Source organism: Protopterus annectens, chromosome 10.part0 (genome assembly GCF_019279795.1).
Source record: "Protopterus annectens isolate FY-2018-M chromosome 10.part0, PAN1.0, whole genome shotgun sequence".
NCBI classification, from domain to species: Eukaryota; Metazoa; Chordata; order Ceratodontiformes; family Protopteridae; genus Protopterus; species Protopterus annectens.
The window spans coordinates 283,846,829-283,871,551 of NC_056744.1; the positions used below are offsets into that span (position 1 = coordinate 283,846,829).

At 37.7% G+C, this 24,723-nt stretch overlaps 1 protein-coding gene across 1 annotated transcript in view; it reads left to right on the forward strand.

Annotated features, from left to right (window-relative positions):
• Positions 1 to 4,540, forward strand: part of GRIN2C (glutamate ionotropic receptor NMDA type subunit 2C) — a 3,426,271-nt gene extending 3,421,731 nt beyond the window's left edge. The window contains exon 13 of the mRNA XM_044085160.1: positions 2,024 to 4,540. Within this exon, the coding sequence (XP_043941095.1) occupies positions 2,024 to 3,625 (1,602 nt within the window). The 3' untranslated portion in view covers positions 3,626 to 4,540. The remainder of the gene's footprint in view (positions 1 to 2,023) is intronic.
• Positions 4,541 to 24,723: the final 20,183 nt, after the last annotated feature.

Genomic DNA, 24,723 nt, shown 5'->3' on the forward strand with positions numbered 1-24,723 from the left:
TTGATATTTGCTCATTTTTTGACAGGCTCTTACAGTATAAGGCCTCACTCTTCATTCTTAAACTCTTTCTAACTTACTTCATGGGTTTAAAATGTTTCTAAACACATACAACCTAAAGGGAGTACCATTTAAAAGTGCATATGTACCATTAAGTGACACCTGTAGCACAACCACATAGAACTGCAAAATGTCCTTAAGTACCTCCTTCCCAGTAATTTGTAACATAATTGCTGCATAATTTCATCTGGGCAGTATACTGGGTTGTCACCTTTTCATATATTCAAACAGGGACATTTGTTTTTTGCAGAAATGTGTCATTCTTCACACTTCAAAGGACGAGATATTTCTTTACTACTAAAATAAATGCTCAGTGTTGTAGCAGAGCTATTTATGCTGTTTTATACAATAATGGCTCATTGCTATTCCAAAAACGAGCATGCTGAATAGACAGCCCAAACACTGTGCCTGTTGCAAATTGAACATGTGCTAAATAATAATAAGTCTGGCCACTGAAGTACCATTGAGCAGCCAGACTTTTCTTTGGGCATATACTAGAGGATACACCAAAATATGACAAAAATCAGGTATGTTCTGAAAAATTAAAACATAAATATACCTGATTATCCTTGCATTTTCATGGTGTCCCTGTAAATGTCTGTTTTCCAATATTTAAAAACAAAACTAAACAAGTGGCAACAGCGGTTCTGTTTTTTTTTTCATCTTACTAAATAAATAAATAAATAAATAGAGATCAGCTGAGATTCTGTTATCTCTGTTATCTCCAATGCTTCTTCTGCACTGATGTGTAATGTAAGAGTTGGAAGTTAAGTCCCATGGTCTTGTGCAGTACATCAGTATAGTGAACACAACAAGTAAAAAGACAGAAGTGCCCTTATTCAATCCCATTATTTAATAAAGGTAATATATTTCTTAAATGATGTTATTGTATAAAAGCAATACCCCACTCTTGTTAGTAAATATATCAGTATTTACCCATGGTTGGCTTTGTTTAAACCATAAAAAAAAAACTTCATGAAAAAAGTCATGCTTGCAGGTCTCAGAATTACAATAGGGAGTCAATTGTGGCTGGGATCACTGAGGTAAGATTAAGAGAATGGGGTATGGCACTGCATTAATTATTCATTTACTTAGGTAGTAAAGTTAAACAACATAATAGTGATTTCAGTTTTCTTTACAGGAATTTATTGATGAATTTTTGTTCTGTTTGCTGTTTGTGTTTGTTTATCTTACAGGGTATAGTGAAGCTGACAACATCATCCAAAAATCCATAATATAGTCTATGGTAGTAAACAGTTTCCTGAGAGCACTGTCATAGTTTGGAATTGTCAGAAACATTAAAATCTTATGATATTTGTTAAGATATTCAAAATTAAATTGGATAATTTTCAGTGACAATAAATATATTTCATTTTAGAGCCACAGTGGGCAGAATGATACACAATACATTATTTGCCACTGACTCTTGCTCATAGCAGAAACACTAGATTATTAGTTATTTAATTGTTTTCTTTTCACCAAATTTGGCTGGAATCGTTAAATGTGTATATACAAGTGGATGTGTTTACTTAGCAAAAGGGTCCCTGGGGTAACAGTGAGTGTTCATCTTGGCACATCAGAGACAAAGTTTAATATATTGTGGTTAAGATTTACTGAAAACACTGCAAATGCTGTCTACCAAAGTACTCATATTTGATAAAATAATACAGATGTAGCATTTATGCACACTTTACTTTTATACTCATAGAGCTGCACTGTAGAAGACAGAATGCAGCATTCTAAGGAAATTGCTTCTTGTTTTCCCTCTAAGTGTGGAGCTTAGTATAAAGTGACATGGCTTAAATTTGCTTTATGATGAGGCTTTAAAATGCATATATTTACAGCTAACGTCTTAACCATTCATCATAAATACATGCCAACTGCATGAGCATTGATTACAAAATGCTTGCTTAAGCAGAACATACTTATAAAATGTTTTGGTAATAAATATTTCTTCTGGTTTCAGGGCATTTATAGCTGTTTTAATGGTGTGCAAGATATGAACAGTCCAGTTCGTGTCAAAAACCCAGATGTCACAGCAAACTATGCTCAAGCAAATGTACTAAAAATGCTACGAACAGCAAAAGACCTTGTCTCAAATGCTAGTGTTGAAAATTCCATAGAGACAGCAACAAGGACAATTGAAAACTGGACACGCAGAAGTGAAAGTATGAGAGGCAATTTTTCTGTCCGAGCCTCTCAAGTCCTCTCTAATACTTCCAACAGGCCTCCCTACCTGCCTAACATTATAGACCCTAATGTCACTTATACACCTAGGACAACTAGTCCACTGTTATCTCCTCAAACATATGCTGATAATGTACAACCTGATTATGATGTAGAAAGAGGATTAGACCAGGTTCCTCATCCCCATCAAGCTGACTGCAGTGAAGATGATGTTGGCCACACTCCTCCAATTTCAACAATTACACAGATTCCTCAAATAATGATACATAGCCCTACTTTCAAACAGATGCCTTATAACAGACACTCATATGCAAAGAGTCACTGCAGCCATGCTGAGTCACCTTTTATGTGCTACAGAGAGCTGTCCTTACCTGATATATATGGGGAGCATAAAAGTCAAAGTACACAGAATATATGCTCCCCAGTACAAGTCAGAAAAGAAAAAGTGCAAGAATATCCTATGAAGACATTTGAAATAGGTAATGGATCACAAAGGGTTACTCCAAACAGAACATATTCAGAATTACATAGGAGGCACCCTCTGGACAATTACATTGTACAGAAATCACGCATGAATTGTCACTTGCAGAAAGATAATACGACCTGCAACTCCTGCATTAAGGTACTTACAGAACCTGAATCAGAGGCAATACCACTACTAGGGCAAGAAAGTTTCAACAGAAGAGATCCCATATTAAGAAATCCATGGGTGTCAAGTGAGAAGCTAAGAATGTCAGAGGATACAAAGCCCAGCATACAACCAACATTAAGCCGAATGCCAGACCTTTTTCCCAGTACAAGTTCAGTTCATCAGCAAGTACCTGTGGTATATCATGGGCACAGAAACTATGAGTGTTACCCTTCTCCTGTCAGAGATGCAAGTTATGCATGTAGAGATCAGTATATAGACTTGCATATAAACCATCCATATCGTAAGCCACGATGGCTGAAACACTCACAGTCTGCAAAGCTGCCTTCATATGGTGATGCATGTTTTCGCAATACAGGAGCCCTACGTCGTTCCTCAACAGTTGTTAATCGATATCCGTACACTGACTCATACTCTAATATGCCATTTTGTTTTGACCAATCATGTTCCAGGTTACCACAATTCTACAGAGACACTGGTAAGATGCATGATAACCTTCTGTTTGGTGGCCTATGTCCAAGAACTGGCAGCTTGCTAGTGAAAGACAGTAACAGAAGACCTCTGTATACAGAAAGTTTCCCAGGAAGATATGGCAGTCAGAGAAGTAATGAATATGGGCTTCATCCAGCAATGACTAGAGATAGAAGGCAGCTGTTAGAAGACAGAAGATTAAATAGCCCCTGTATAACTAAAACATGGAGAAGAATATCAAGTCTGGAGTCAGAGGTTTAAAGAACTAGGGCTCTGACTCCAGTGATCCAAGCCCTAGCTCCTTCCTTAATTACAACTCTACATTCCAGTCCAGATCTCAGAAGCACAGACTCCAGACTAACAACAGCTTAAGCACTAGCCAGACAACAAGAAACATCTTACAGCATCTCCTCAACAGTCTCATTGTTTTCACAATTTTATATACATTTGTCACAGAGAAACTTGGACTCCCAGCTGCTAAACATAGTATAATGTAAATCCCAATGAATTCCATTTTACATTATTAACTTATAGGGTTTGGCAGAATAACTGTGCTGTCATACTGTTTCCTTACCTCCTTTCTCTACAACTAAAGTTATTCATCATCATTATTTATAGCTAAGTGGACTTTATATTTGATGATCTTTTGAGTAAAGACATGTGATACTGCCAATACTAAACTGTGAATTTTCCCACAAGGTATTATTCAAGGAGTCTCTTCTTTTTAGTAGTGTGGCCTTTGCCATGGAGTAGCATTCCATTTCTGTTTTAGATTAGTTAACAGATGACCCTAATATTTTGGTCTGTGATTAATCTGATTGTTCCCAGATATTGTTTTATACCTGAATGGCATTAGAAGTGTTTCAGATAACTATCAACTTGCAATTATTAATATATCTAAGGTGAAATTTGTGATTTCATCAAAAAGTCTTCCAAGTACAGTATTAATCTCATATTTTTTGTAAAATGTGTGTGTTGAGGGCTGTTAATATTTAACCACTACTATGACTTCTTTAAAATTAAACTGTCAGAGGTACTCGGGGTATCTACTGATGCAGAAAAGCAATTAAATATGATGGAGTCGTATTAGAGTTTTTGTCCTGAGGACATCTTGGCTGTAATACTATTGCCTCACATTTTAGAGTACTGGAAATAAAATAAAATACATTAATGGAACACTCTTGCTGTGATTAAGCTATATTTTTGAGTATAATGCATTCCATGTTGTCTAGAAAAACATTGGGTATTCATGTTGGCATCATATTTTTAAAAATAATCTATTTAAAGTAACTATTTCAATTATTTCATGATCACAGCATTGTTTATATTATAGAAATAAAAGGATAATATTAGCTGTCATTTAGGACTTCAACCCACAACCTCCAGCAGGCCAAATTGGTGTCACTTCCACTGAATCAAAATAAAATCTTGCTTGAAAAGTTTTCAGTTTAGAGAGCATGGTCCACAAAAAGCAATCTAAAAGAACATTATCCAGTAGTTCTAAACCATGAGTCCCTGAAAGTTGAGGGATGGTGTTCAGTACATCTGAAGAAGGTGCAAAGAAACACTGAAAGTATGTTTACTTGAGTATAGGCTGAATGATGTGTGGTTTTACAAGTACAGGCTACTGTTCTTTTGGGTCACTTCCACTGGACTAACAAGAGCTACTGTACTAATAGTTTTTGAGTTTTCCCTTAAGTGACTTAATCTTGCAACTAAGAAACCCCCAGAAGGGTAACAAAGCTGTGTTTGTAATTAGGCCAATATTTTTATTTGGTATACAGTCAGTGATTGTTCAGACATTGAATAGATTGTGAATATTCATAATACTTCTATTAAGTATGTCCTTGTTTCTGCATGTTAAAAATAGTCGTATTCCCATTCTGAGGGAATATCATCCCGATTTGAAATGATCATTGTTCCCTTATATTCAACATTAAATACCTCATTGTTTCGTACAAAAGTATAGTCATTAGGAATCGTCTTAACGGGAGACTTCTCTGTACCCCTGAAATGAGAATACTTACAAGTGTTTTCAAAGTGTAATTTCTGAAGTCCTTGCAAAGGTAAATACATAAAACTAAGGTAGCAAGGTGGCGTCTACAACTTTGCATGATTTTTGAGGCATGACAGAAAAATGGTCAGCATGGGATGTGCAGAACAGAAGTTATTAAGGAGTGGTTGCAAAAAGCAGGGGAAAAAATGTGGCATATTTCCATGTCTACATTAATAATGCAAAACTAGAGTGTGATACTGTCATGTTGGGAGTGGTATATTCAAGCAGTGAGTATTAGTAAAAAATGACATTAAAACATGGTGGATAATGTGAAGGTGTTCTGAGATATAACTACTCTTTTTTTGGGTAAAGTAGTTATGATACTTACCTATATTTTCATAACTGCATTAATTTCATAAAAGCTGTGTAACTTAAAGGTGAGCAAATGTTGACATCTTATACAAAACAATAACGCACACAATGTTGCAACTGATACTTGGCATCGAACACAAATGTTTTGTAGATTAATATTATTTTCTGAAATATCATGAAATTATTATACGCATAATTTGCATGGATTTGGCAGTATCACAAAACAGCAGTATGCTATCCCATCTTGTCATGCATTACTGAAAAACTCTTGAATATGTGAACAATTTCCTCACTGATATCTTCAGTCTATCTTGTACACTTACAGAGATATAACCCTCTGCTCAACCATAACACTAGTATTTTTGGCAAACAAAATACAGTATACAATCAGCGTCTATAGACAGACATTTGATACTAACACCACTGCATAGCCCATTATCTGCCAAAGAGTAGTCATATTTTACATGTTTTGTAACTCACACCATTTGTCAGATATTATGCATCTAATGAAGTATGTTTTCAATGGAGGATTTTGGAGAAAAGCTGTCAGGAAGCAAAGCTGTTAATTAGACTCCTGCTGTTTAGGACTAAATGAGTTAAGTGAATTACTGAGTACAGTGCCCCCTTCAAGATAAACCTCAGTAGCAATGTCAAACAACTAGATTGAAGTTCTTAACTAAGAAAGTCAAGGGCTTTAAGCCTCTGAGCTAACAAGAGAGACTGGAAATACCATTCCTTTATTCAGTATCTTATAGATTCTTGAGTGAAGATCTGTGCCACGCCTTACATATCATTACAGACCCAGTTGTCCTAGATATCTTATTTCTCTACAAATCTAATTGCTCCACAAATGCCTTAACTATGGTATTATTTCTTCATCTCCTGTTAAAAAACACGATGAAGAGAAAAACTCATCACCTGTGAAACTGACTGAACCTTACAGAATAAGCAGTGTGATACTCTGTCATCAAATGGGGCCTAGATGATTGGATGGGTGCTGTCATCCCTCAAATTGGGGCTTAGATGATTGGATGGGTGCTGTCATCCCTCAAACGGGGCCTAGATAATTGGATGGGTACCGAAAAATTTACCTTAAGATTGACTGGCCTAGCCCTCCCACGTAAAGGGGGGTAAGAACTAAGAGTGGGTACTGGCAAGGCATAAATGGTTATAAGACTGAATTGCCCTGAAATTCCTGTGAAACCTCTGAATGATCATATTATACTACTGCTTATATACTTTAATTAGTTTATTTAATTTTATTAACTGGATAAATACCAAAACCCCACTTAGTAAAAAGTTCTTTTTCTGAGATAACCATGGGGAAAGGTTCTTTAGTACAAACTTAACTATGATTTTAGATCAGCCTGTCATTTTATGTAGCATGCCCTTAAGCAGAAACTCATAAAGAGCATACTGTATATGGTTCATGAGAATGAGGCCTATTTATTCCAATGCCTGCTTCTGTGGAAGACAGAACAATGGGCTAAATATACAGGTTTGGATGTTACAGAGGGGGGAAAGCCCTGTCCCAACCTCTCATGCAGAGGTCCTTTTCCAGTGCAATGTTTTACTTATAATAATCAATTTCAAGGTCAAACTGAGGAACATATGTTCATGTGAAGAAACTTGGCATTCAAGTTCAAGTGTATTTAGATACTTGTCCATGCACCATAACAATTTAAAATATGTAGTAAACACGACATATTATAATCGAAAATAAACAACAAATATGAATAATAGGCAGTAAAGCAGTATGGAAATAAATACAGTAAAACAAATAAGTAAGCATGGATGAAAGTACCAAGGCTAAACACTAGAAACAGTTCTAAAATTATATAAACTAGTGGAATAAATAGGGTAATTTAAATATAAAACAGTGGATAAAATTATCAGTTACATGCTATGGAAACATTTAATTCATCTTGGACCCGAGTGCCAACAGCACCTACTGGCTAACAGGAAACAAAAGAGCACTAATCCTTGAGTCACCGCTTCACAAATTGATCTTTACTTATTTTTCTTGGGCCCAGAAAAACTAAGCCACAGTTTAATCATACTTAGAAGCTGAGGGATGGTGGGCAGTTGTTTGTTTAATACCACCAGATTCTGGAAGTACTGAAAAGTTTAGTCAATGAATCAGATTAAGATATTACTGGTTATTAAGATTATTAATTTATTACATATTTTCATTCTATGGCTGATTAAAAAGGCAGTAGCATTAATACAATTTAGACAAGGAAGAAATAATATAACATATACACAGCAAGTAGGCAAGGAAAAAAATATTGAAATGGTTTTGTAGTTAGTGAGATAGGTCAAAGAATGGAAAGACAGTCAAAAGAAAAAAAATGAGAGATGTGGAAAGGGAAAAATACAAAAGGAAGTGAAAAAAAAATTTAAAAAGAAACAGAAAAAGGAAGAATAAGAAAAAGTAAATGAGCGAAAGCTAAATTATATTAACTGTGTATTGTATCTCAAGGAAAGACAATATGAGATGAATAAACCAGATAAAACTTACAACTGGTTTTTATTTGAACTTCCAAAAGAATTATTACTAGCATGCAGTCATCTGCAGAAATGTGCTGGTGGTAATTCTATTAGAAGTCTGAAAAAGTCTATGTTCAATTTTATCCGGTTTATTTATATTTTTTTGGTCAGTGTGCTAAATTATGTTAACTGTACCTAGGATGTAAATTCCTTGCAAATGCTGGTACTGACAAGCTCTAATGGAATGCTGCTGATTGTGAAGATCAGACGAATAACTCTCAGCTGGTGAGTGCCGTTCTTTTTCCTGTTGATTTCATTGTCTACAACCAGAACTTTGAAAATATTTAACACGGTTCTATAACTGAAGTGATGTCTATAATTTAACTTTATTCCTTTTTGTCTATTTTAGTCTAAAATACACATGCTGTAAGTGGAAAACTCTGCCTCTAAAATGGAAGAAAACAGTGTGGAAGAAATCATGTCAGTTTCTAAAAAATTGTATGTATGACTGCTTGACTATCATGGGCCAGTAATTCACACTGCAGCTTCTACAGTGCATACATTATAGGCATGTATAAATCAATTCACAAGACATATACCATGGTAATACTGTCAGTGTAAGATCTTAAAATATCCATTTCTCTGATGATATTTTATTATTCTATAAAACACACACACACACACACACACACACACACACACACACACACACACACACACACACACACACACACACACACACACACACTCACTCACTCACACACATGCACAAACACACAGTCAGTATGAAAGTAGCTTTACTACCTGGCAACAAATCCACTGACATGTACCATCAATAACCAATTTGTGAATTACAGCTTCATTATCTCTTAGCAGCATCAAAGCATATTGCAAGTCTGTGGTTTTAATGTTGAAGTTAGAAACTCATTTGGAAGTACATCATATCATTTAAAAATATAGCTCCAGCAATGTTTTTTGTTTTTATTTTTTTGCCTTTTTCAATTTGTCATGGTAACATGGGTTTTGAAGAAAAGATAGCAACTAATGTCATATCAATTTAATTGTAAAGTCAAGCAGCATGCATCAAAGGTCATAGCGAGTTTTTTTTTTTTTTCAGAAGACAGCAGATATGCCTCTCTGAGGATGTATGACAGTCTTAAGTGTAACGGTTCTACTGATATTAACAAAAAGTCATTCAGTATTTCATTTGGACTATAAGAAAAGAAGAATTGCTAGGAAAGGAAAAGACCAGGGATCAAAACATAGTGACTGAGTAGTATATCTAAAAATGGAAGAGGAACAAAACGTTAGTTACATATTTTAAAAGAACAGATTCGTATAGATGTGAATTTTTGTAGCATGTTTAGTAAAAAATTGCCTCTGTGCTGGGCGGCTCACTAGATTAATAGTGTTTGACAATGTAGTATCATGCACTGAAAGTGATTAGAGGAATTAATGTATGGTAAGTACTGCAAATGTGTTTTAACTGGAAGCCTTCCATGCATAATTTAGTAATGCATATTAACTCTAACCCTGCTGTTGCCCCTAACCCTAACGTGCATCTTAACTTTAAAAAAACCTTTGTAGTAATACTACCACTGTTCATACAAATGAGTGGAATGTGACATTTGTTTCCTTTTTCGATGTACTGAGTGTCAGTGTGTTGCTTGTATGATAACAATGAATGTTCAGCATGTCATGGTACACATTTTGAATGTTGACCAAGTGACATGTCAATGATTCACTATATAATGAATAATGTAAGTGTAATAGTGCTGTGACGTCCTCTCTCAGGGCTAGTAGTCAAGGACAGGAACCACAGTAAGACAAACTAGTGAAAAACAAAAAGACAGCTTGGAAACACCAAAGCAAATTCTCTCTCTAAAACTTCTGAAGGAAGGGTAGGGTTGAGGTGTTCTAAAATATTGTCAGTCATATCTGTTTTTAAAAAATGTTTTAAGTAGCAATTATGTGGATGTGCCTTTAAGACACAAGATTTAATTAGAAGTGTCATGTGACAAAAAAGGGCGTGTATATATTGTTTGTGTTGAAGTTTGTTCAGTTTCTGATGAAGTCTTGCCATATGTGCAAGACGAAAAGCGCTTCATTAAACTGAGAGAGAATTTGCTTTGGTGTTTCCAAGCTGTCTTTTTGTTTTTCACTAGTAGTCAAGGAGCCTGAATCCTCACCACTGACACTGGAGAGGGACGTTCACTTGGAAAAAAATGGATTCACCCAGTATTTCCAGATGCAGCTCTCTGCATCAAGCGCAATTTCCCTTAAGAGCACATGAGGAACACACTCAGTCCAGGAGCTGGATTTCCCTCTCTCTCCAAATCCCCAGTAAGACTCCCCACTGGCACAGCTGTAGAATTGAGTCCTCAGATGATTGTCCAATCCAAGCCTTCACCACTCTGTGTGATACCAGTGCTCCTTGTCCCTGTTTCAAGCATCTGACACACACACGCACACACACACACACACACACACACACACACACACACACACACACACACACACACACACACACACACATACATCTGGGAAAGGCTGGCACAGATTTACTAGCTATGCCTCTTCTGCCCAGACTATAAGGTAGTTACTGCCATGAGACACTCCAAAGCTAACTGCTCTAAGGCTCTTACAAGGGTAAGGCTTTCAGGAGTGGCCACAGAGTCACCAAGTAAATATGAGTACTCTCAAAGGTTAAAATATTTTCTAAAGGACCAGCCACAATGAAAAGTTTAAATATATTTAATAATAAATAATAAAATAACACGAAAATACGGAATATCTAGTTACAATAAACACCAGAGTTTCATCATAGGAAGTATTAAATAACATAAATGAATAGATTCACACAGACACAGAAAAGCAGTACTTAACTAATCGTACTGTATTTTCCTGACTGATCTAAAGAATTACTATTCCCTGGTCACTTACTAGAGCAAGGCAAGATGAAGTGGGTAAGAGATCCTTCTTTGTCAGGTTGCAAAAACTGAGTGCCCTGAGACTTCAATCTCATCTAGTATTAAACACATCATCTCAGTGATGCATTACAGAATGACATCATCTACATCTGATCATCTGACTTCTGCTTCTCATGCTACCCCCTTTCCTAGTAACCGACCCAGAATTTTGTACATATGTGTCAAGAATACACACACATAGAGCTTTGCTAAGATATTTGCAGCTTCTGAAAGTCATAAAACAATTTCAAATTTCTACCCTTCCAGAGTAGCAATTACTCCAGTGTTGAAGACAATACAGAAGGCTTCCTAGTACTTGTTTTCCCAGACATTTTGTCTCTGACTTCGATCAGATTTAATTTATTTTTTAATTTCACACCATATTTCAAAGTTATCTGGACTGAGATTTACCTCTTCTCTTCCAGTATCCTCTGTTAACATATATACATTTCGTCAGTTACAACTGTACATTCTGATATAAATGTATATTTCATTTCTGTCGAGCAAGACACACTGTTGATACATGTTTAACTGAAGCAACTTTACAAATACATTTTTCAACACAAGCATCTGTGAAAATCAGTTTGATATACAGATGACATAATTCTTTACAGAACTCCCGCTAGCTGTACTGGCATATGTTACACATCCACTGCCCTACTTCTCCTGGCATTGCTCGCATTACCTCACATTGTTATGGCCTCAGGGTACTCTGTGTTGTAACTACTACTGATATTAACAAAAATTAGTCAGTATTCATTTGGACTATAAGAAGAGAAGTATAGCATTGCTAACAAAAGGATAAGATCAGGGATGAAAAAGATGGACAAGGTGGTATATCTTAATTTGGAAGAGTTACAAAAAGTTAATTTTTTTAAGAGAACAGATTCTTATAGATATGACTTTGTTGCAGTCTGTTTAGTAAACAGTTACACTTGTACTGGGTGGTTCACTGGATTAATGATATTTGGCATGATAGTAACCTGCAATGAAGGAGTCTAGATGAATTAATGTTTAAGTACTGCAAATTTGTTTTATCTGGAAAGGGCAACAAAGGTGCTTGGTTTATGATCAAGAAATGCACTTTTTTATTTCTACCAAAGAAACACCAACACTTTTATTTGCATTATATATCAATTTGTATTAGACAGAAACACTCCACTCAGTTCAGTACTTAGCACTGAACATTGTACTTTACATACTAGTACAAATATCAAAGAATGGCACTCAGGAATTTATTATACCATCCATAAGAAATAATAATAAAGAATGTTATAACTCCAAACAGATGTTCATCTTCCTAGTAAGACAAGCCCATGAAGAACTCAGCTGTGTATACTTTAACCTGTTTACCTAAGGTTTTTGTACCTTCACCAGCTAGCCATAACTTTACCAAATTTAGTATAAGTAAAGCTGCTAAACTGAAGTCCTCAGTTCATCAGCATATCCAGTGGGGGAACATGACTTTCCAAGTCATCTAACAAGGATCCCAGTAGATTGTCCATCCTTCATAAAAATCCCCTCTGGTAGGTGAGATGTTTCCCATCCTTGTTTATCTACTTCACTTTGGCGCAGTGGTACAGTGGTAGCATTGTCATCTCACAGCAAGAGGTTCTCTGGTTTGATTCTTGGCTGGGGTTCCTTCTGTGTGGAGTCTGCATGTCCTCCCTGCATTCATGTGGGTTTCCTCCCATGTTACAAAGACATGCATCTGGAGCATTTCTCCCTGGGCCTCTGCTGAAAATTGGCTTTGTCCCAGTTAACAAATGTTAGAGAAATAAACTTTATAATCACTGTTTATGTGAAAATGTAACTTATTATGAAAGACTAAAATAGCTGAACACATACAGTATCTCTTATAGATATCTAAGAGGAGACCTTATACAGGTAAATAGAACATTTAGAGACAACTACCTCTGGGAATGTTTGGGGTTATCAAAAAGTAGTAAAGAATCATCAGACAATCTATGCAGAAGATTCTATAAGAATGAGAAGTGTATTAATTGGTTCTCAGAGAGAGACGTTGATGCATAGAACAGACTACCAATTACATTAAAGCAAGTACTAGTTTAGATATTTTTAAGAACAGCCTGAACACTTATTATGGGAACAAGTGTTTTGTTATATTGGCAAGCTAGAAGGGCATTAATGCCCATGCTTGAAATATTTGTATGTATGTACGTATATATGTTCGTATGTATTCAAATACATTATTTATTCAACCATTTTAATATCTTCCATAACCAAGGAAGACCATCTGAGAAGTCCTTCTCCATCCAAAGTTTTGGAGCATCAGCTTCCCCAGGGCTCTTCGTGACATCAACTGCAAGAGATGAAACATTGTCTATACCCCTTACTCCAGCACAGTGGAGTGCCCCATTTGTACCCTATCACCTAAAGTTATACTAATCACCCTAACCTCAATGTCCTACCAATGGAAAGGAGGGAGGATGGGTTTGTTCATTCCATCAGATCTTACAACACAGAGTTCAGCCTAGCCTACTGTATGACCCCCCCATGAATCGGTGCATTCTTTTACCTTCTTATCCCTTGTCCAGTCAGAGGGTCCTGATCATTACTTCCAGGTCACCTATCAGTCGTGTTCATCCAATCACTTGATGCAGTGAGGAAGGCACAAGGACAATGTAGTCTGCTGTCAAACTACCATGGTCTTGATTTCTCCCCACCAAGGAGGCAAAAGAGACTTAACTGCAGTATCAATAAATGTTTATTAGGCAGAAACAGATCACTTAGTTCAGGATTTGTTAATAAACATTATAGTTCACATGAATATACAAATATCAAAGACTGACACAGAATATTATTACAAGATCCAGAAGAAATAATAATAAAACAAGCTGCAACTTAAAGGAGATATTCACCCTCCTAATAAATCAAGCATTTAAAGAAACTGGCCATAAACACTGCAGACCATTTATCTAAATTTCTGATAGTTCCTCCAAATGGCCTTAGCTTTACCAAATGCAGTATTTTTATACTTATGATTAAAGCTGCTAAGCTGAAGAGCTGAGCTCATTAGCATAATCAGTAGGGGATCATGGCTTTACAAATAATCTAGCAAATGTTCCACTGCAGCTTCCATCCTTCAGCAAAATTCTCAGTAGTGTTGTGGCATACTCTGTCATACTTCACTTCATAATCACTACATTTTGTATCATTCATATTATATACGTATTAACCCATTTTATTAATATCCATATCCAATGGAGGCTAAGAAGTCTTTCTGTATTACAGTTTTAGAAGCATCAGCTTCCCATGAAGTCTTAGTGGCAGCAGCCCAAACACAGAAGAAAAGGCCCAGGCCCTATACCCCACTGCAGTCGATCAGCTGCCACCTTTCCCAGAATGGTGGGATGTTTCCCCTTTTGCACCTTGTACCCAGCCTGCCATGACCTTTAGGAAATAACTCTTCATAAGCAGTTCTCTCTTTCCTTCCCTCCTATTTTTAATGTCCAGGTCTTGTAGCAAAAACATGAAATGCAATTTAATCAGATACAGCCTTACCTCAGAGAGGTGAACTCCATCCTGTCAAACTTAAATGTGATCCTTGTACTCAAATTGTGTGTGATATAAACATAGCTGGCTTTAGGCACCAGAGAACCATGCAAACACTGGGGATCCCCAAGCACAGCAAGTTATTTTACTGGGGCCCTTAATCATCCTTGACTGTGTGCTAGCCCCACAGACGCTGCTGCTGGTTGGGGAAAAATGAATAGAAAACTGTTTTAAATTCCTGGTTACACTCTAACCTGAACATGTGATATGACTCTGTTAGGATAAAGCTGATAATGAACATGAGCTTGATAAGCACTAGAGAGGTCATCAGCTCAGAGTGACTGGTCTCTGAGCAAACCTTGGATTTTAAGCAGATCTGATGTTTCTGATATTCAGGGATGTTTTTTTTTTCAGGGGGTTTTATAAATACTGGCAGAACACCAAATAATTGACTGACTGAAATCTCAATTTCTTTGCTGAAGAATTCAGAACAGTTTCAAAAATAATAACAGAATAAAGGCTCAAAATCAGGAACACATTTTAAATATTACCCTAATTCAATTAAAAAGTTAATGGAATAACATGTTTTACATCAACATGCATTTTTTTGGACAATAAGAAGTATGAAACTCTGATGTCTGGATTTATTGAGTGTCTGAAGTCCTGAATGATTTACCAGCAAATCAAACTTTTTTATGAGGGACAGAGCAAAATTATGAACAAAATCAGGGAAGGTTTGTGAAATCAGGGACAGTGACATGTATGCGTTACGCCTCAATGAGGTAGATAACAATGACTTACTCCTGCTGCTGTTTGATGACTGTTAAACAGCGATCACCTATTTAGTGTGGCATTACCAGTGTTGCACAATGTTTTGCGATTTGCTGAAATAAGTACAGAATTAGTATTGCTATGGCTTATGCGTCTGTGTGTGTGTGTGTGTGTGTGTGTGTGTGTGTGTGTGTGTGTGTGTGTGTGTGTGTGTGTGTGTGTGCATGCGTGCGTGCGTGTGTGTGTGTGTGTGTGTGTGTGTGTGTGTGTGTGTGTGTGTGTGTGTGTGTGTGTGTGTGTAAAAATATCACTGATTTTTATCTGTTCACACACCAAATAATGCCAGGACGCATATATTATTCTTTTGAATATCAGTATAAATCCAGCTAACAAGTAGTTATATTTCAAAAGTAAGGCATAAAATATATCATAGAACATTCAGATACATAGATCATGCAGAGGTCTGGTGGCCCACACTCCCCAGACTGTATAAATGGATTCAGGAGGTTCCCTTAATCATACTTGACTGTGTGGGGGCTCCACAAAAGCAGTTGCTGGTTGGGGAGAAATGAGGAGAAAAAAATGTACTTATTTTCTGATTCCACTCTTTAACCAGAACAGCGCTGTGATATGACCCGTTATGACGAAGCTGATAATGGCACCTGCTCTAAAACACACCCATTCTAAAACCAGACCTGCCCGGATATATGTGTACAGAAAGCTGCTGTAGGTAGTTGGGGGAGCTGGGGATTGTGTGATAATTTGTTTTAGTTTTCATCACAGTCAAAACTTAGAGCTGTGCACAGGAGGTCATTATAGCTTGTGTTTGGGCTGAGGACAGTGTAGTAATTGTTTCCTTTACTTTTCTCACAGACCTCAGAGGTGTACAAAGAGGATTACTATAGTTTGTGTAGGGGCAGTGTGTACTGGAGCAACAAAGTAGAATACACTACTGTAAACATTATTTTTTTCACTTCCTTCATAATCGCACATCAGGCATGTATACAGGTGTCTGCCTTAGGGGTGAGGACTGAGGAGTCATGTCATGTATGTGTATGCCACTTAAAATACATGACTGTGGCAATTTGAATCTCTGCTTTTATCCCAATCTAACACCAGAGGGATGCATAGGCAGTGACTGTCTTTTTTTGGAGAGTAAGGGAGGCAAGCAGTATTCCTAGATAGGACTTGTGCATCCTCACTACAATAGGCTTGCTAGTATATTGTGGGCCACTGTTTTGCCATCTTTGAGCATTTAGCATTCGGCACAACTTCTGTCTTCTGTTAAAAAAAATAAATAAATAAAACTGAATTTTTTTCTTGGTCGTGATTTTTGTTTAGGGCACCACTGGATTAAAGGGTTGGGAAAATGCCCTAAAATACATTCCAGAGCAGCTATAACTCCTATGGCTTCTGGGGCCAACGGCTTAATTGAGTTATTTCCTAAATGGTTATTTATTGTGCTGTCTTGGTCAGGAAAGGTGTGTTTAAAGGATGCAAGAAAAATTAAAGCTGAACAACAACACAGAATTTCTTTCCTTGATCATAACTTCTGTTCAAATCATCATTGAATGAAAAGGCTGTGTAAGAAGAAAAAAAACTTTAAAGTGCACATCAGAGCATATAAAAAGCTATGGCTTCTTGAAAAAGCTGAAGAGTAAGGCAAAATGTGAGAAAAAGAAAAAAAAATAATGTGTATGGTATGGGGAGCCCAAGATGGGAGAAAGCAGAAGTGAGGACTGGAGTGTGTGTGTGTGTGTGTGTGTGTGTGTGTGTGTGTGTGTGTGTGTGTGTGTGTGTGTGTGTGTGTGTGTGTGTGTGTGTGTGTGTGTGTGTATGTGTGTGTGTGGCAGGGGGGACTTAAACAGTAGGCCTTGCCTAGGGCACCATTTCACCTAGGTTCAGACATGTACAAAGTTCAGACATGTACATAGAGGTGTTGTAATGTATCATTGTTGCAACTAAATGTCAGTAACTGTGGATGTCCATTTGTGAGATGGGCCAACATAGTGTGGTACACAGGCCTGTTATAATGTAGGCACATTGTAGCTACAGATCAGTCTGTGCATACTACACATAAAACTTTGCAGCATAAACAAAAAGGCTGCTTAGAAGGGGTAGCAGTGATAGGGTGATACCTAGATTGAAAGTGCCTAGAAGACCTCCAACTTGACATTTGCTGGGGGCCCAAATAATGCTAACACTGTCCCTGGATATAAAACTAAAACCCCTGACATATGAGAGTGTCTACCCGTTATCATATTTATATATTTTCTCACTTTTTTTAATGATTTGACATTGGTGGCATTCCTCTATGCTTCTTATTATCAGTGATCAAACAATTAAACTACCAGTGAAGCACAATATCCTTGCACATGATGCCAGCCAGTTTTTCCTTAGATCTGTGGCCTTTATCACCACCCACACCCCCCAACCCCCAACCCAGTATATATATATATATATATATATATATATATATATATATATATATATATATATATATATATATATATACTATCCACACTGGCACAGCAATGGCGTTGTTGCCTCACAGCAAGAGGTTCTCCCGTTCAATTCTCAGCTTGGTTTGGGAGTGCCTTCTGTGTGGAGTCTGCATGTCCTCCCCGCGGTAGAGTGGGAGTTCAAAAGACATGCGTTGAATGGGCGTGCCTTTGTTGAAGGTTGGGCGTCGGGCTGGCAACTCGACACCATAAAAACCAAATGCCAATCATTAGCAGACCGGAGTTCCGCTGTGGCGACCCCTAACCCAGAAAAGCCGAAATTCAAACAAACAAAACAACATATATATATATATATATATATATATATATATATATATATATATATATAGATATATATATTTATATATAGTCTTTCAACTTGCTTAGCCATGTAGTTCAGTACAGTTTCAGCTCATGATACATTAGTATCTCCAAAATAACTTCTATCTCATGAGGTCTGTACCAAGCAGTCTCCCTTCTCTATGCACCCTGGCCCATCTTTTGTACCAATTGTGATATCTCCAACAAGCTAGACTGTCTTTCAACCCTCATAGAAAACAAATGTCTTTTTCTTAATGAATTGTCAAGATCCAGATATAGTTAATAAGGAAAGACTGTCTCAGTTATTCTCAGTAATCACCCCAACATAATTAGTGCTTGCACACCAGAATATCCCTTCTTAGAAACCGCTTGTTATTCATCTCTATGTTTTTGTTCTGTTCTTTTTAATAAAGTATCTAAACCATCATTCACTTTGTATAGCGCAAAAGACCAATACTAACAACCTTCATATCCATTTAATAAGATCTACTGATGCTCTCTCTTGTCCAAATCAGACAATTTTAAGGTTTTAATGTCATACAAAGAGAAACATATCAAGTAAATTTTGACTGTTTCTAAACCTCTTTTAAGGACCACTTCAAATTCCTGACCTTAAAGGACTCACTTGAAGCAAAGATGATTCCTGGCTTGCTGTGCCTAGTAATGTATGGGGTGATGTTGTTTCAAGTGAATTTTGAAACTTCACCAGATAAATTGATGAGATTAGTATACTTGACATTTTTGGATTTTGAGATAATGGTTTCAGTGAGTTTAGAAATTTTCAAGTTGAAGGTTGCTAGTTTATCATCTGACTTAACCAGGGAAGGAGTTACCAGGGAATAGTACATGAAGAATCTACATTTGTAAGGACCCAGTAAAGAATATTATTTCCTCTAGTAGGTTTGTTAACAATCTGGTTGAGGGAGTTTTTGTTTATTAAATCTAAGAACTTTCGGGCATATTCTACATTGAAGGTATATGCATTCTATTGACAGGTATCTAAAGTCTTCCAAAATAATGAAGTTCTTGTTTATAAAGTATTCGCCATATACATTTGGGAATCTTATCTAATTTTTTTCATAAATTGATAGTGTCAATAGTGACATACGTCTGGCCTGTCCCTCATTTACCCTGCCAAATCACTGGGATGATCTTATCAATGAAGTCTGAAATAGTGGCAAACATACAAGTGTCAGGCTTCAAATCAGTCAGAAAATGTACATAAAAACAAATCCCATTACCCTAGCAACACACCAGGTTTATAAGAGCAATATTAAAAATATAATAATATAAACACCTTTTTTATCAGATTAAATTTAACTGTAGGTGCGCGGGTTTGCCCATTGCTTAGCTACGCATACTGTAGCTTAAATGGCACAAGAAGATAAATATCAAGATACATGCAAATGAAGCAGTATTGCAATAGTGTAGTGGTCAGAGCATTCACCTTGTGAGCATTCATTCACGGTTCAATTCTCATTCCAGTAAATTCCATTTTCCATGTCAAATCACTTTATGAACAATATTTTTTGATGTATAACCTACTAAATAACATATATTTGTGAACTGGAGTACTGTATTAAATTCAGATGTGAGGTGTCATTGTAATAATGTTGTAAAATCCACAGATAAACACAAGTGCCCCATACAGTATATGTACACATGAATCAGGGATACAAATTGAAGGTATAATGTGTAATGAATGATAAATCCATAGAGTGTCCAAATCCACCACCTTCCCAAGAACCATGTTAGGTTTCTGTCTAAATTAGTGCAGGGGTAAGCAGGAGTAAGCACTTGTAAGCAGTAGAAAGTGGGTTTAAGCCTGTTTATAGTGGGGTAAGCAATGCGCACACAGGTTAAACAATATTGAAGCTAACTCTCTGTATGCATATTTAACCGGAAGTTAGCATTGCTTACCATTGTGCAAACCCACATACAATTGCTTAAAAGTGCATTAATCACTCTGTATCAAACAGCCGCTGTTCTGCCCAGCAACAAAATAAACAGCCATTGCAGGTCTTGAACCCAGGACCCTGTACAGTACAGTCACAGTAGTTAACCAGTAAGCCATCACAGCAGTGCATAAGACTGAGGTATCACCAAACAGATCCTCACTATAGGAAAATCAAAATGTACATGTGAAAGGAATCTATATACAGTTTTATGTTGTTTCACCTACTACATAACATAAATATGTGAACTGGAGTACTGCATTAAGTCCAGATGTGAGGTGTCGTTGTAATAAAGTGTTGAAATCCCCCAATAAACACAAGGACCCCATACAGTGTACATACACATGAATCATGGATACCAAACATATATATATATATATATATATAGCATGTAATGAATGATAAATCAATGCCAAACAGCAAATAGTGTGCAAATTAAAAATTAGGCAATGCTAAGCATTGCACACCCCTGCTTACTAGGTGTAAGCAATGTGTAAGCCAGCTAAATCATGTTGCCCATTGGTATACCCCTTTAAGCAATGTCAACCTTCGGTAAGCAGGTTTGCCCATAGCTTAGCATTTTCAAAACTGTCCAATCATAGCAAAGTGTGGGAAATTGGCCCTATTTAAACCCCACAGGTGGGAATACATCTCATAACTGGTTGCAGCTTCCTCCTGCAGGGAATATGACTGGTGTGGATGAAGGACAGCTCTTCCGGGCGCAGCACTGGGGCATCCAGGAGTCCAAAGTCATGTCAGGACTCCTTGTTAAATACCATGACCAGAGACTGCTGCAGGGCTAGTACCAGGTATCCCAATATAAAGTGGAAGCCTGGGACTATCTCACCCGTGACCTCACCAGTGTCACTGGCATACCTCAAACTGGTGAGCAGGTCAGGCAACACTATGCCAACCTGAAATGGAGAAAGAGGGAGCTCTTGGATCAGTGGATCCAAGAGGCTAGGTGGACGGGTGATGCCCCAGCCATGTGTATCAGTCTGCTGTCTGTTTAATAATTGCCAGCTAATGTATATCATGGATAGGTATGGCTAAATATTCTTATGTCTTTGACAGTGGCAGATGAGCAGGCTGTGAACCAGGAAGCCCATGTCTGTAGATTGCAGAGGTTGCATCGCGAGGCAGGTAAGTAATAATCTTGCATGTACTGTCATAAGAAATAAATCTAAAAGTAGTAGAAAGTTAATTGCCAGTATAAAACCTGCATTGTGTATGGCATGTACTGAGTAAACCAGACAATATGGCAGGAAGAGTCTCATATAGGTTGTATGTAAATAAAAGGTTAACAGCCCGACAATAAAGGTCTAACTGCTGGACTGCTTGTGTTTACTCTGGTATCATATGGTAATGTAGTGTTGCAATCTCTTAATAGTAGTGTTGTATTAAGCACTGTTACCCACACTGTGCTACATAAATAAAATGTGTAGGAATGTCTGTATACAACTGTTGTAATCACAAAATGTCATAATGTACAATTGAGAGAGACTTAGAAAACAGTGAAAAGATAGACAACATAATCCAAATAGCAGACTCAACTGAGATGTGAAGTGTTGTATTTTTAGCACAGACAGCCATGGTTCGAATCCTGGGAGTGGTAGTAAGCTGTATGCAGAATCATACCCCACAACTGTACAGATATTATCAAAGTCCAGATAATTGGTGTAAGCCCCCTGCCTGTCCCCCTGGCAAATCAGTGGGATGATCCCAGAAATTTAGGCAGCAAATAATGACATACAACTGATTTCAGACATCATAACTGTCAGAACCATATCCATAAGAACAAACCTGTCACTCTAGCAACTCACCAAAGTGTTTTGAGCTTAATAAGCAAAGTATGTCCCAACTCCACCCCCATGTTGTGAAGTTATGACCAAAGTGTGTGCAGTAACAGAGTGAGATGTATGTGCATAATAATAATAATGTGGAATCTGGTAATATGTTTAACAACATTCAGGTAGTGTTAACAAACATTCCCCCCACAGGTCTGTCAGATACAAAAACTGTGCCTAGAAATAAAAGATTGAAATCTTGGACTGGCACTGTTGAGTCTGGTATTGTATGGCAGTGTTAGTGTTGCAGTATCTCGGACTAATAAGGTATTACTCATCACTGTCATCCACACAGTGCTGCATAATAAAACTGTCTAGGAAACCCTGTATAATAGTGTTGTAATTACAAGGTCAGATTTTAAAACCATGGGAGACTTATAGAAAGAATTTAGAGAAAAGATACACAGCAAATATCTATATAGCACACCCAATTGTGATGTACACTGTTTTATTTTAGCACACACAGCCATGGTTCAAATCCTGGGGGTGGTAGTAAGCTATACGTAGAATCATACCCCTTAAATGTACAGATCTGTCTGGAATGTCCAGAGAAATGGCCCATATCTGCTGGCTGTTACCCTGTCCTCTGGCATATCAGTGTGCTAATCTCTGATATGTAGACAGCATTTAATGTCATATAACTGACTGTCAGGCCAGTAAATATTTGGAAAATGTCTATGAAAACAAAGCTGTCGATGTACAACTCACCAAAGGTTTATGAGGGCAATAGTCAAAATATGTCCCGGTTTCACCTGCATGTTGTCAAGACATGCCCAGAGTGTGTGCAACAAGAGATGGAGAGGTATGTGCATAACATCAACCTGGAAACTGGGAATATGTGTAGAAACAGTCAGGTAGTGTTAACAAACAATACCTCCACAGATATACCAGGTAAGAGGTATATAATGCAGGAAAAACACAGTTCATGTATATAGTTGTCTACATCCATACCACTGTCCAAACTATAGCCATAGGGTAGGGTAATAATACCTGTAAGGTACAGATCACAGCACTGACTAGGAAAGTAATGAGAACTACAGGAATATACAAGTTAATTGACATCTTTCTCTCTTCACCACCCATATCAGCAACAATAAACTAAATACACAGTTCAATCAGTATGTGCACTATTAAATCTACTGTTGGAACATATGTCCTATTGTTTGATAAATATTGAAATTTGTTCTATGCATGTGCCATGTTGAAATACTCCCACATTGGGGGCATGCTGCCATCAATGTACCTGCATGCTGTTGTAATGGCCACTGTGGTTCCATATATGCATGTGTTCTGTTTGCTATGCAACTGTTCCATATCTGGTGTTTTGGGTTAATGGGAATATCTATGCATGCTGTTATTCCTAATCCCGGAATGTATTGACTATTACTAACCCACATATATTTTAAAATTGAAACACCATAGCATGTTTGGGAAGGCCGGTCTCAGCAGACCCACCTTTCCACCTCATTGGCCATGGCACCAGGCACCAACATGTCTGGGGCCCACCCCAAGACCTCCTTGTCTGCTGGTCCTGCATTACCTTTGGGTGGAACCACCTCAGGGGATGGGGCTCACCCCCCTTTGAGCGGGCACAGACAGGATAATCTCACCCATTGTCAGGTCCGCCGTGGTCTGGTGCATAGCGAGCTCTGCAGGCAGTTTGAAGATCTGCTATGCCAGCTTGAGGGCTGCGTGGTGCAACTAAAGGGTCAGCCTGCCCCTCCTACTCTGCCCCCAGCACAGCCACCTTTGGGGCCATGAAGGTGCAGTGGTGACTACCCATGGGAGGGGACCTCACTCCCACTGTATGCACTAGGGGGCTCATGGGCTTCTGACTTCCAAACACCCCTTTTCATCCAAGGATTTTACCCCCCCACATGTGTCATATACCACCCCTGCATGCTCTCTTGTCTGTCTTGTCTGTTATCCTACCCATCCTACCTCCCCAAATATACCTACTATCCCTCCCCAACATCCCACTCTCACCTTAAAAAAAAGTGCAATCTGTTTCCAAAAAAAAAAACTCACCCCATACATAGCTGTCCATTTTGCACACATGTCCACTGGACACATGTAATCTGGTCTAATTGGCTTTACAACATATTATTGTTGTCCTCATCCCTCTGTCAAGGGTATGAGTGTCCAAATCTACCTCCAAATCAGTGTATATGCACAGCTGTTGCTGTAGAAGAAATGGGCAGCTATGGACCTTAACTACACCTGTCCTGCACATCCCTAGCTATTTTCCCTATCTTTCCCTCTTTGTGACCCTTTTTCACCACTTTCCTATCAAACCTTTTTCATTTATTTTAAAGAAATTAGTGCGGGGGTAAGTGGGAGTAAGCACTTTTAAGCTGCAGTAAGCGGGTGTAAGTTCGTTTGCATGGGGGTAAACAATGCCTGCACAGGTTAAGCAACTAAGAAGCTGAGTATAAGAAACTGTAACTGGAAGTTAGCATTGCTTACCATTGCGCAAACCCACGCAAACCTGCTTACAACTGCTTAAAAGTGCCTTAATCACTCTATATCCAAAGGCCCTTGTTTGGCCTAGCAACACAATAAACAGCCTTTGCAAGGCTAGAACTCAGGACCTTAAACACCATAGCCAAAGTGATTTATCA